Source organism: Neodiprion fabricii, chromosome 7 (assembly GCF_021155785.1).
Source record: "Neodiprion fabricii isolate iyNeoFabr1 chromosome 7, iyNeoFabr1.1, whole genome shotgun sequence".
NCBI lineage: Eukaryota > Metazoa > Arthropoda > Insecta > Hymenoptera > Diprionidae > Neodiprion > Neodiprion fabricii.
The window spans coordinates 7,795,153-7,808,877 of record NC_060245.1 but is presented as its reverse complement, the minus strand read 5'-3'; the positions used below and the strand labels follow the sequence as shown (position 1 = coordinate 7,808,877).

The following is a 13,725-nucleotide window of genomic DNA, read 5'->3' as shown; positions in this document are numbered from 1 at the left end:
AGGCGGGTAAGCGAGTGAGTTTTGGATAATAGTTCACCATTGGATAGGAGTCTAATCTCTCTGGAATAATAACAATGCTGGATCGTTTTTATCCAGTAATTTCTTGATGATTCCAATTCTTCTGCTGTTAGTGGGTTTTGATATAAGAACATTTGTTTTCCTTAAAAGCGAATGATGGCTCGTTGACACAGTACGGTTATCCGGATCAACCTGGTTAGTGTCGAGTAGCGGTCCAGTAAAGTCCAGCAGGGTAATGGTTTTTCTTGCATGATAGCGGTGACTTGAACTGGCCGTTCTTCCGTTTTATCACTGGCAGAAAGGATTGGAGGAGTGGTAGGCCATTCAGAGTGGTTTTTTCTCAGCCATGAAGGTCCGTTCCACCAAATCGCATGTTGCGTCAACTGAGTGGGAGTGACCCCACGGGTTGCACAATCGGCTTGATTTTCCTTGCCTGGAATATAGCGCCATTTTGCGTGGGGCAGAGTTTCTTGTATGAAACATACACAATTTTAGACAAAATCTTTCCAGCGCGATGGGTGGATGTTCGTCCAGTGATAAACAATTGCGGAATCCGTCCATAGATAGATAGGAGCATTTTCCAGGTTAAGTACTTTGATTACTTGTGCTGCAACTTTAGTTAACAAGACTGCTCCGGAAAGCTCCAGTCGAGGAACTGTAAGTCGTTTAAGCGGGGCTACTTTGGTTTTCGAGCAAGCTACCATGGTGATAACATCACTCAGCTCGCTGATTGATCGAACATAGATTGTTGCAGCGATGGCGCATTGGGAAGCATCGCAGAAGCCATGAATTTCTGCTGCTTTGTTTGAAGATGTTCCCACCCATCCGAGAAACGAAAGTTGAGATAGGCCTTGTAATTGGTCAACCAAGTCCGTCCATTTGTTCGATAACGGAAGTGGTAAGATCTCGTCCCACTCCATTTGTAGTGACCACAGTTCTTGAATGAAGGTTTTTGCCTTTATTGTGAAGGGTGTGACAAGGCCCAGAGGATCAAAAAGTTGAGCAATAGTGGAGAGAACGGACCTCTTGGGGTTTTCATCGTGAATTGAAATGTGTCGGATGCCGGGTTCCAACTTAATCCTAGGGTGTGGATTATGGTGCTGTCCGAAATGTTCACCGTCGTTGAATTGACGTGTTTGTTCCGAGGGATGGACTTCAGGAGAGATGGTGAATTACTGATCCATTTGTCCGCCCGCCAGACAGAGGTGATGTACTGGTTCGACTGTTTTCTTAGCTTCTTCTATGTTATCTGCTCCTCAGTATATATCATCAACATATCTTCCGTTCGTTAACACCTCTGTAGCGAGGGGGTATCGCTTTCCTTCATCTTACCTCTATTCTCACCTCTAATATGGTGCAAAGAGCTAGAAAGGGTGCACGTACTATACCGTAGGTTACAGTGGTCAATTGATAGGTGACCGTGCCTTTATCCTCCTTGTTCCAGAGAATTCTTTGCAAATTCCAATCGTCTGGATAGACTTTAATTTGACGATACATTTTTTCCATATCAGCGGTGAATACAATGTTGTAGCGTCGAAATCAGATCAGTACGTTGAATAGATCTGTTTGGAGCTTTGCTCCTGTATATAATGTATCGTTAAGAGAAATCCTGGTTGAGGTGCGAGCTGAGCCGTTAAATACAACTCGTAATCTTGTTGTGTCACTTGTTTCACGAATTACACCGTGATGCGGGAGGTAGAACTCTCTGGCTCCGGGGCTGATGAAGGGACCAGTCTCATGTGGTTTAGCATCTCGTACTCCCTCAAGAAGTCAAAATAAGATTGATGGTACCATGGATTGGATTTGAACTTGTTAGACAATGTGAAAAGCATTCTAGCTGCAGTTGGAAGCGAGTCTCCCAACATTGTGACTGGAGGCTTCGATGGGAGCTTTACAATATAACGAACGGTTTCGTTACGGGTGTGGATGGTTTGGAAGTGATTTTCGCATTCTCCTTCTTCCTTTGTAAGAGAAGACTTCGAGGAAGATGGTGTTTCTTCTAATCGCCAAAATCTTTGTAGCAGATCGTGTAGTTCTTTGTCGACGGAGACGTGATAACCTCGAAGGTTTCTTGGAGTCGTACTAGAATGGTCTAAAGGTCCGGAGATGATCCAACCGAATCTTGCACTTTGAGCTATTGGAGTGTTAGATAGTCCTTTAATGATGCCTTCTTCAATAATTTCGCAATAGATGTCTGCTCCAAGAATTATATCAATGGCACCGGGGGAGTCGTAGGAGGGATCTGCCAACGTTAGTCCATCAAGGTGTGGCCAAGAGTGATCGGCTATTTGGACAGAGGGATTAGTTTCGGTGAGTTTTGGCAACACGTGAGCTGTGACATTGCACTCGAATTTAGGGTTGAAGTGTGATTTTAGACTAAAGGAGACGATGCCCTTGGTCTTGCTGGATTTTTGGGCACCGATGCCAATCAAGGAGATTGAGGAGCGATGTCTTTTCAGGTGATGCTGCTGAGTGAGATGTTCAGAGATTAAGGAGATTTCAGATCCTTGATCAACTAAGGCTCTAGCTTGCAATCGTTCTCCATGATGGTTCAAGACCGTAACTTGGCGGTTGCCAGGAAAACATAAGAGGTTGTACGTTGCTGACGCATTGCGTGGTTGACCTAAGTTTTTTGTTCATTTCTAAACGGGGTGTTATGCGATTCGGACACGTTTGATGAGGTTGTTCGTGACTGATGAATTGATGTGTGGTGCTTCTTTCCACATTTAGTGCAGCCTTGGTGACAAGCATGCGGAAGCCGTGTGTTTCCCAAGGCAGTTATAGCATAGTTTATGTTTTCGAATAATTTCCAAGAATAGTTGAGCAATCTTATTTCCCCATTCCGGGTATCTTCCTAGGTAGTTATGTGATGCGCAGAGGATGCACTTGTTCATGTTTGTTGAGGCTCCTTTTTGTTCCTTTGTCGATTGTCGTGAATAATTAGACCTCCGTTGAGTTTCGGCACGATTATGCAAAGGCTTTCCAATTTTTGCTTTTTCAAATGCCTTTAGGGTGATCATTCTGGTCGTTAAAAACTCGCTGAATCGAGCCCAAGCTGGAGGTTCTCTTGTTGCTCCTACTTGAGTCTCCCAGACTTTGATTGACTCCGGGTCGAATTTCTGTGATGTTAAGTAGACCCAGACGTTATTCCAGAAGTGCACTGGTCGTTCAAGTGTTTCTAGGTTTCGATAGCGTTGCATGAGTGTAGTATACAGATTTTCCATTTCACTTGCCCATTCTTTGGTCATACGTTTCAGATTGAATAAGGTGTGCAGTTCTGAGTTTACTAGCAGACGTTTATTTTCATGGAAAGATGCCAGTCATCTCCCAGGCATTTTGGAAATTATCTTCTGTGAGCGTTGTGTTTTTTAGTAGTTGGGAGGCGGGTCCTTCTAGACTCGTCTTTAGATATTGTAACTTTTCTATCAATGATATCGTGGGATTTGACAATACTAAAGACTTGAAGAGATCCTTAGAGGCAAGCCAACCAGATATGCTTCCGTGGAATTTTGGAATATCGATTCGTGGTAGACGTGGTCCATTATAACTCGTTGACGGGCTCGATGTTTAAAAGAAAGGAGGATGATTCGATGTGGTGTCATGTGGAGAGTTGATTCCTGCCAGCGAGTTCATTTTTTCCAAAGTGCCAAGATACGTCTCTTGAGCCTTGTGGAAGCACTGGTCCGTAAAGTAGTTTTGTTGCACCAAATGGTGTCTGTTTTCCGGGCTCAGCTCCTTCATGGCAATTCCAATGGCTTCATGATTTAGGGAGAATTTGAGCCAATGCTCCTCAAGAGCGGCAAGGAGAGTTTTCAAGCGATTTGGCGAAATGTTTGACTCTCCAGCCTTCGTTAAGTTCGCGTAGGCATTCTTTATAAAACCACTTAGCTCGTGTTGTTGATCAACACGAGCTTCTACATGACCCAGTCTCATCCTTGAACGATCCACCAGATCTGGCTTGAAAGACCAAAATGTTTAACATAAGGGTTTGGCTCGGATGAATTGTTTAAAGGACCAAATTGAGTTTGCGTGAAGTGAATATACCATATTTGAAAGGTAATTATAATAAACGAGGTAAGATAGGAAAAATAATTGAAATCGGACGAATAATCCCGCTGCTGTAAGGTGAGTAGATCTGTATTGTAAGAAGCTGTTATTGAACCAAGATATTGGGTCTTTCGATACTCAAGGTACAAATTACATTTATATTTAACTCTGCTGTCTACATAAAATACAAATATAATTCGTAATCTATTTCACCTTGAATATAAAATAGAATGTAATTTTTTTTGTAACTACAACAAGTAACTGTGATTGATAATTAATTTTTCACCCGATTGGAAATCAGATGAGTATTTTATAATTAAAATGTAAAAAATTACAAACTGTAATCGGACGGAAACTAGGAAACTACTAAGTACAGCTTGAATGTCATACGAAAATTAAATTCTTCAAAATACGAGACTAAAATTTCAAATAATTGAATTGGTTTGTATAGCGATGAAAAGTACCAAATGCGATGAAAAATACTGTTTTTATGGCTTGTTTTATATTAAGCACGTTTCATTGAAATCTGCGATAAAAAATTTCTTTCGTTGTTCCGTGATGTTGTTTGCAGTATCAGGTATATTTCTATCGGGAGTTCTGGTAAAAGTGCCGATTTCAACAGAGACTCCCGGTACGATCAATTTCCATTGTAACTTCGAAACCTTATTCTTGTATTTTTCTCAATTCCTTTTGAAATTTGTTTTCTACTTCTTTCTTCCTATTCTTTCTGCTAAGGTAGTTTTTTTTTTTTTTAATGATTGCAGTCAATAGAAGATCCGAATAAGGCGACAATACTTTTTTTTCAGTACCTTTTACTGTCGTCGTTCGTTCTGATTGATTTGGTGTCATCTCCCGTGTCGTTCTGCAATTCACCACTCTCGCTGAAAGAAAACGAAAAACCTAGTTCAAATCGTTTAATAATCTTATGTATGTATACAGGGTGAGGAATTGGAAGTCACCCTAAGGTATACGTATAATGTACCGAAATGGTTTTGGGACGTCGAGAAATTCATCGAAGAATAATTTAGTCGAAAGGAGATGTTGCGAGGTTCAGATGAATATTCTTTGTGTTGAAGCACCTGAGATATTTCAATTCAACAAAAAAATTTCCACTACGTTTCCTGGAATAAACAGAATTTTTTTTACTCAAAAAATTTTCAAGGTTTAACTTTTTCAGTGTTCTTTGATTTTCGCTTATAATCAGCTCGGCATGTTTTTAATTTAATGTAATTTTCGGTCGCCATATCGAATTATGAAAGCCTGAAACTCGAACAAGATTGTTTTTGAAATGTTCCTATGAAAAGACGAAATCTCAAATAAACTTTTACCAGTGATGGACAATATTATTATAGTTTAATTAGAAATGAGAATTTGTAATTCAGACAACGATGTATAAAATACAAATCACATTCGTATTTTGTAATGCGACCAGGATGCGATACAAATTATACTTGTATTTTACGATTGGACAAAATGAAATACAAATTACATTTGTATTTTGAATTACAAATTAAACTGTTGTATGTTACAATTACGTCGAATAAAGATAATATTGACGACGCTGAAAAAGCATTATAGACCGCAATCAAGATATAAATCACCTACTCGGAAGATTCGTAATTAAAACGAAATTAATTACTAATTAGAAGTGCGATTTGTACTTTATTTGGCTGTGAATATAACATACAAGTATAATTTGTATCCAACTTTACCTTAATTACAAATTGTAAATGTGATTTGTAATGAATTTTATTCCAAATACAAATTATCCGTGTTTGTAATTAAAATATGTGCAATTACAAATTGTAATCAGATAGAAACTACGAAACTATACGGAATACTGCGTTTTCCAAAATACGAGACTGTAACTGTTCGTGTTTTTCAAGTCCAAAAATTTTTCAATTCCATTACATCAATTTCTCATCGAGTTTCGAAGTGCGGCGATGCTGCCTGTAAAAGAAAAAAAACTCAACCTTCCTCTGGTGTGTACTTTCTTTTCCATCTTAAAAAAATATAACATATAAGAAAATATCTACGGCTGCTGGCCCACGAATGAAAAGTTTATCAAGACCTGGCAGCGAGTGTTACAAAACAAAAGCTTGTGGCACTTGGTCAGTTAAACTTCGTCAAAGGTTCGGTACAGAACGACATTCGTCGTGAATTCGTCGCAAAGTGAGCGACGGCAACCCCTTACCTGCTACAAAGGAGTCGCGAAGCTTTAGAAAGTATCGAAACTTGACAAGTATTCACGGAATGTGAACTAAAGCTTCCTATTTTCCTCCCTACCGGATTCTGCGCGACATACAGTCGATCAAATTCATGGAACCACAGATCGCGTTGAACAGTCGTACGTTCCATGTACCAATAATAATAAGCTGCTCACGTAATTCTTCCACGGTTGTTAACTAAAAATACTGATTACTTGCCAACGTTTCCGTAACTAAAAAGTTTCAAACCCGTTGAGAAAGATGATGCAACTAATGACGACATACCTTCTAACAATGAAGTTGTAATAATACATGAATACAAAGTTGCTGATGCGAAATTTTGTAAATTTCAGATTAGCTCGATTGCGAGTTGATGAAAAATAAAATTTGAGTTACCTGTCATTTCAGAATCAAGAAAATATGACTATTCCTCTATACAATAAGAGAAGACATTGTCTAATGTTGTTCAATAAATATCGACGTTAACACAAATTATTTCAGCGTGACGTTGAATTTTACTAGAATTTACAAACGAACAATTAATATTAATAGCTGCACTAGACTTTGAAAATTTCATTCATAGTTTTTCGTACTCCATATGGCTTGATTATACATTTGAGTAGTCACACGAAATGAACATAGGCAGAGAAATTAGATTGAATTGATCTTTGATGTAATTGGATTCAATCTTCGTGAAGAAGTTTATTCGAACACATTATTTTATAGCGTCACGTCAAGGGAGTGCCCTGGTCGATTTCAACGCTGACTTATATATCTCCAAATATCAAAGTCAAAGTATCCCAAACGCGAGAAAAGGCTTAACCGCCCCATCGATACACAATTCTGAACAAAAACACACGTTTGTTAAGTTTTTAATATTTTAGCATTGGCTCTGCAATGTAACTTTGGTTCGATTTTTATTTATTATTTTTTGACTACCAAAAATCCTTCATTCCAACATTCGTTCTGAAATTCTACAAAAACGTCATTGAAGAAAAACCCTCAAATAATTTATTCTACGATACAAATTTTTCACAAGCATGATTTTACACAAAGAAATACGAAAATGACAAGATCCAATCCAGGATGATGGCTGGAGTTTGAAATAAAGGAAAGGCTCGCCGTTCGACTAGTGAAAATGAGACTCCGATTCACATAAATTTGTGGTGTAGTTTCCAGTAAAATTCATAAGAATATATCTGACATAATTTGTACTCGCGTCCTTCGTTCGGTAAACGATCGTTCCGCTCAGCCTCTGCGGTAATTTCGAAAGATCCATATCTCCGATGGCAATAATTATTAACTTAACCCTTTGACGGATACCCGACATTTTGATTGGCAATTACTTGGTTTGTGAATTTGCGTGACTGGCAGCCGGTGCAAAGGAACTCTCTACTCGATGGGGCGTAAAGGGTGGCGGTTGCACACTTCGGAGGTTTCCCTGCCAGCGTACCCCTGTGTATAGATCTAAATGTCGATCTGCAACTTTGTGTCTTCAAATTCAGGAAACGGCATGTTGTTCAGTAACCCCTTCGCACGTACGTTCTTCCTGCCCTGTGTTTCCGCATTAAAACAATTACTCGCCATTTTAGTACCGTAACTTTTTTTCATTCTCTGCAGTAGCATTGGTTTTTCAATCTTCAAGTAGTTTTTTTAGTCAATCTTCACCGATTACGTTAACCCCTTGCGGAACAGCGTTTCATATATGAGAGACGATTTTTGAATCGGTTATTCAAGATTTATAATGAATTTTTGAGATATCACTGTCATTTTTTATTTTTTTTTTTTTTATATAATTGGACTTTTAAGATGTCAAAGTCGATGTTTTAAGAAGGATTATCACGATTCCGCGAATATAGTGAGCGCTTTAAATAAAAAAAGTGTTTGAAATGCCTGTTTTTACAGAATAAACGTCATTGTGGGAAGGGTATGGGGACTAAAAAAGTGGAACTCAGTAATCTAGGGGTTTTGGGGTCGCTAAAAGCGAAGGAAATGTGCCAAAATTTCAAAATTCACGATGACGGACCCAATATGGTGGACTGAAAATATAAAAATTGATCTGATTCGCTCATATCAGATCCACCATTTGGAATTTTGAAAATTTCTCAGATCTGAACCCATTTTTTAAATCAGCGAAGACGAGAACCCTTATATACTCTGTTTCAAGAAATTTGAATGCAAGGAAATATGTATGCTTCAAAGGATTAAATTTGATAATTATTATATATACAAGGATTAAAATGATAATCTTACGCAATAATATTGCCAGAGAATGATTTCCTCACTCGGTACAAACTTTATTTTGTACGCTCTTGTTCGACGTTTTGACGTCATTGATGCGTAAGCTCTGATAATGTAAAAAATAGGTGATATTTTAAAATTGTCCACCACATGTCAGTGTTTTTCCGTTTCTCCTTTTTTGAGACAATACCTAAATTCGTCCACGGCTGAGAGACCTTCCGCCATTTTGGGAATCACAAAAAGTAAAACGAGGCAACGTGTAGGGATATTTCACAGTAATATTTGTCCAGGAAACGAGAATTTAGATTTATTTCTCAATATTCTGAATATTAATGAATTTACCACGTGCTGTGAGGAAAATTTGCAACGTCCTGCCGAAATTGGACAAAATCCATTCATTAGTTTAATAATCATAACGGATATTCGTTCGACTCGATCGATAAGAAAGGACACCTCAGGTGTCTTAATTAGCCGGTCGATTCGCTGAAAAGTACTGAGTATTTAAAAAGGAAGTCAAACACATTTCGCAAAAGTTTGTAACCACTAAATCGTTAGTTCAGTCATGAACCGCCCGTGTCACCGTTAAACGGAATCGAGTCGAGAGTCAGTTTTATTAACCCCTTTGGCGGCATCGACGCCATCATATGGTACACATCGTTTTTTTTCGCACTAGGGTTGCGATTTTCATGAAGCTCTGTATATACAAGTCTTTCGGGCTGGTAATTGCATCCAAAATGGTGAGCCAAATATGATTGTTTAAATTTGAACCCTGGTGAAAATTTCTACAACTACGAATGTTTACAGAAATTTTACATTTCGTATTATTTCGTAAAAAATTGAAAATATGCCTAGTCTTTCGTACAGAGTTGTTAATTTTCTATAAAAATTGTGGGAGCTTGTAGATTTATTACTGAAAAAATATAAATTTTCATGAAAATCTATAAGCTTTTATTGAGAAACTATGCATATTCACAATTTTGTAGGACAATAAATTTTTGTAAAACAATGTACCAAATGAAAAAATCATTTTCACCAGGGAAAACAATTTTAAAAGTTGTCAGATTTTTATGAAAGATATTCGTAGAATTTTTGTTTATTAGGGTGACCATACTGCGTACTATATGTGAATTTCTGAAATTTCAATTTCAATGCTTAAACAGCAACCTAAACATCCTCGGAATATCATGTTTCGTTATACATACCGAGTGTTCGTTTTCTAAAAGACTTGCTCGACAATTACAACTCGTCTAGTTCACGAGCGTAGCCAACTTCGTAAAAATGTGACCAGCATAGGCGAGGTTATGGTTGACTGTCACTTGTCAAGCAGTCGATTCTAGGGAATTTCTACTTGTCCGCGAAGGTTTGCTTCAGACTGCGAGCACGGATACCAGCCTATTTAGATCAAGCAAGTTGTATCGTGCGGGCTACGAGCAGGTCCTTTCAAGAAGAATTCCCGTTATAGAGCTTGTGTAAGAGTTCAAAATTTTCGTTTCTTAGATTCGCCATTTTGAATTTAGCTAATTTGACATCAGAATGTTGAAGAACGATAGAGACTGCATTATAGTCTCATTAATGCAATAATCATATTATCTCTTCCCCACTAGTCTGTTTAAAATTAGAAACGTTATTTATTTTCCGAAAAATGTAGGTTTAAACAATAATTTTTGTATGACAAAAATTCTGCTGAAGTATAGGATTTTTAGCTACAGTCTAAGAGTTGCCTCGCAGCAAGTGAACTTTTCTTATTCGAATAACATGTTATATAAAAGTATAAGCTCTTTTAGTTTCATTATGGAATTTGTCCGAAATAATCGTCCAAACAATCTTTATGGATATAAGCGTGCAGATGGTTAAAACTGTCTTCACAAATAATGACAACTTTTTTGAGAAACTTTCAAAAACTAGTTATTTACATATTTATATCAAAATTAAACTTGCATCCGCACAGAAAAAAGGGAAGTATAGAAGGGGACTCGAAGACTGGACTCACTTCCAGGAAATTTTCCGCTTCCTTATCGTCGGGGCAAACCCTGCGTCGACGGATGACGGCGACTCGAAAGGCTGGACGTGCAGCGGAGTACAGTGGTCGGAATTGTAGTGATTCGGACTCTGATTCTGACTTTGTTGGTGGTGGTGATGGCGATGGTGATGATGTTGATGACTGGCCTGTCGGTAATGATGGGAGGCGGTCGCTGCACCTCCCTGCTCGGCTTTCATCCGGGATCCCGATTCGGCCCCCATCGGACCCTGAGGGTTTGGAACGCCACCGCCACCGGGTCCAACGCCTCCTGCAGGTACGGCCAAGTCTTCGACCCCGGTGTCGGTCCCACCAAAGTACACCGAGGAGCGAGAACTCCTAGAATTTTCAAAGAACATGACGATGAAGATTTCATTCTTTACAGACGTACACTTGGAGACAATGAATCTGAGACGGTTAATTTTTTTCACTAGACAGTTATGTTGGCAACACAGAGAAACCTACAGCGCCACGGTCGGCCGAGCGCGAAACAAACTCAATATCTCATTAAACATAACATCACCCATGACCGTATCAATCCAACAAGTCATTATCCCCGCGGTATTCTAAGGTTAGATTCCACGGCCATGGGTGATGTTATGTTTAATGAGATATTGAGTTTGTTTCGCGCTCGGCCGACCGTGGCGCTGTAGGTTTCTCTGTGTTGCCAACATAACTGTCTAGTGAAAAAAATTAGCCTTCTCGGATTCACTGTCCCCAAGTGTACATCCACCGTCACTGTATCTGTCACTCCCGCAACCAATAGGCAACCGCAGTGACTCGACCAATTTAGGTTGGCAATAGATTAGGTAATGTACGGATCCGCTCACTCGAGTGCGCACAAATCACTCGATATAGCGAATCCCTACATTACATAAGCAGTAAGCTATTGCCAACCTGAATTGAACGTGTCGATCCGGTTGTCTATTTCGGATGCGACAGATACCGTGTACAATTACTAGAAAAGTTTATTGAAACAGGATTATTTACGACAGCTGCTAAAATATTATTGGAATTATAAAAAAATTGGAACAAAAATTTGGCACTAATCAGGATTTACAGGGTTAATTGTGGTTGTCAATTTTACATTTTCTGTTTAGTAGTAGATTTTCTGCTTACAGCTGCAGAAATGATTTTAATCCTGTACCGAGGACTACAATTTCTCAGTTTTGGTATGAAGTAAAAAAAAAAATTACGGCTTTGTTGTAATCAAAACTTGATGTTGGAATGTCACAATTGGATCATACTCGAACATGTAGGCAAAAGAGAAGAGAGATGGATACATGATAGATTTTGAAATAAATCTCTTAATGATACATTTTTTCCATTTGCTTAGCTCTTAGAATTTTCAATAATCTAGAATATTCCAATGGGTGGATTTTCTCGGTGAGTCCAAACGACAGGATTCTGAAATATTAAAAATTGCTTACTTTCCCTCTTGTACCGGGATCGTACAATTCTAAAGATTCGCAGACATTCCAAAATATGTGGGAAGAACATGCAAAAATTTAGACGATCTGGAATGTTCCGAACGATCTAATCTCGCCTGGTACAAAGACTACAAAAGCTGACTCTGCAGAGAAATGAAACTTGCTTCTGCGACTTGAAAAAAAAAATGGCAATAAACATAACGTATCAAAAAAAAAAAACTGCTAGGAAATCAATATTGCGACAGAGCAAGTGCGGCTATAACGATTCGATTCCCTTGTAGACAATTATATTTCTTACGACGACGTGGTAGAGAAAGATATATGTCTACAAAATCGCGTTTCACTTATAATGTTTCCGCAGTAAATAATAAATTATGGTTGTAATTTCGTAGTAAAAGTGTAGTAACTGACAGATAAATTATAAAATAAAACTATATTATTACATTATTTGCGAAAAACTGTAAACACTTTTAACGGTTCACATATTTACCGATGCAAGTAAAAGTTACATAGTATTATGAATTAAATAAATTTTGAAAATGGTCAAGATTCACGAAATGAATTTCAGCGGGATTCCAATTTATTTAAAATTCAATACCACTCTTCGTAGTTTGGTCCTCTTAACGGATGATAACCACGTGTGTTTATTTGCACATTGTAATCCTTGCAGGGCAAATTTGCAGGATATAACTCCTGAGAATCTCTCGTTTGATCTGTTAATCTAGGTAACCAATGCGTACTTGTGTTGTAGTTGGAGTTAACCGTGTACGTAACTAGCATCCTAATTATCAAGTACAGTCACGTAATAGCCATAATCCAGGCGGAATAAAATTCCAGGCGAAATTGATCATTGATTAACAAGCACGCATAATTACGGAGATTCTGCAAATTAGCACGTAAGAACAATAAATTCGACACAAGACTGGAAAAATTTTCTTTTTGGGAGGTTTTTAAATAACACATACAATAATTTAATCCAGTGGTTTGAGCAAATTGCAGGCATAATATTTTTTTTGTTTTTCTATTAATTGCTTGCGGATTGAAAATTTTTTAATCAGCAATTAATGAAAAAACTTTTCGTGATTTCCGGGTTACGATTCTGACATTATTTTCATTTGTACATGGCCGACTACCAAAATCTATAACATGGTGCACACACACATTCCTGCATGCGAACCTCACGTGAGTGGTAATGAGATTACAAGCCTTGGAGACAACCGACGGCAACGGCTCGTGTCTCTTTAGTTGCCCTTGGCTGGTGTCAGTGTCGACCAGAAACTAGGTTAAATACTTTGACTGGCAGATAAATACATATGCATGTGTATGAAAAGGCAAAGTTGCTCTATTTCATACCTGAGAATACAATACCGTTCATTCTCATGTGCCGAACGGTGTTTGAAATATGCATTGAGGGAAGTTTTTAGTTCCGGTTACCGCTCAGTCCTTAACTATTTTCATTTTTTACCACAATCGAAAAATATACTTGCAAGTACAAAATGAAAATTAGTTTTGTAGCTGTTACCAGAAAGTCTAGTATCCGTTACTATTCTTTCTCATTATCATCACTGTTACTATATTTTCTTTTAAACGTTGCGAAAATTTAATGCTTGTGCAACAATAAATTAACGTTGAAGTCTTATTTGACTAATAAAATACAGTAAACCGAACAAACTGATTTTACGTTGCAATTACCAAAAAAAAGGATCGACAATAGCGCAAAATGGTTACACGTACCTCGTTTTTCCTAATTCCAACAATATTCAAA

General features: G+C 38.1%; 1 protein-coding gene across 9 annotated transcripts in view; it reads right to left on the bottom strand.

Annotated features, from left to right (window-relative positions):
- Positions 1-13,725, bottom strand: part of LOC124186390 (aryl hydrocarbon receptor nuclear translocator-like protein 1) — a 61,191-nt gene that overhangs the window by 32,038 nt on the left and 15,428 nt on the right. For all 9 annotated transcript variants that reach the window (XR_006871650.1, XR_006871651.1, XM_046578058.1 and 6 more), the window contains exons 3-4: positions 10,504-10,869; positions 4,875-4,946 (exon numbers count right to left, since the gene is read on the bottom strand). Coding sequence is in view for 7 of the 9 variants with exons in the window: in XM_046578058.1 (XP_046434014.1) it covers positions 4,875-4,946; positions 10,504-10,869 (438 nt within the window). In the remaining 2 variants the exon portion in view is untranslated. The remainder of the gene's footprint in view (positions 1-4,874; positions 4,947-10,503; positions 10,870-13,725) is intronic.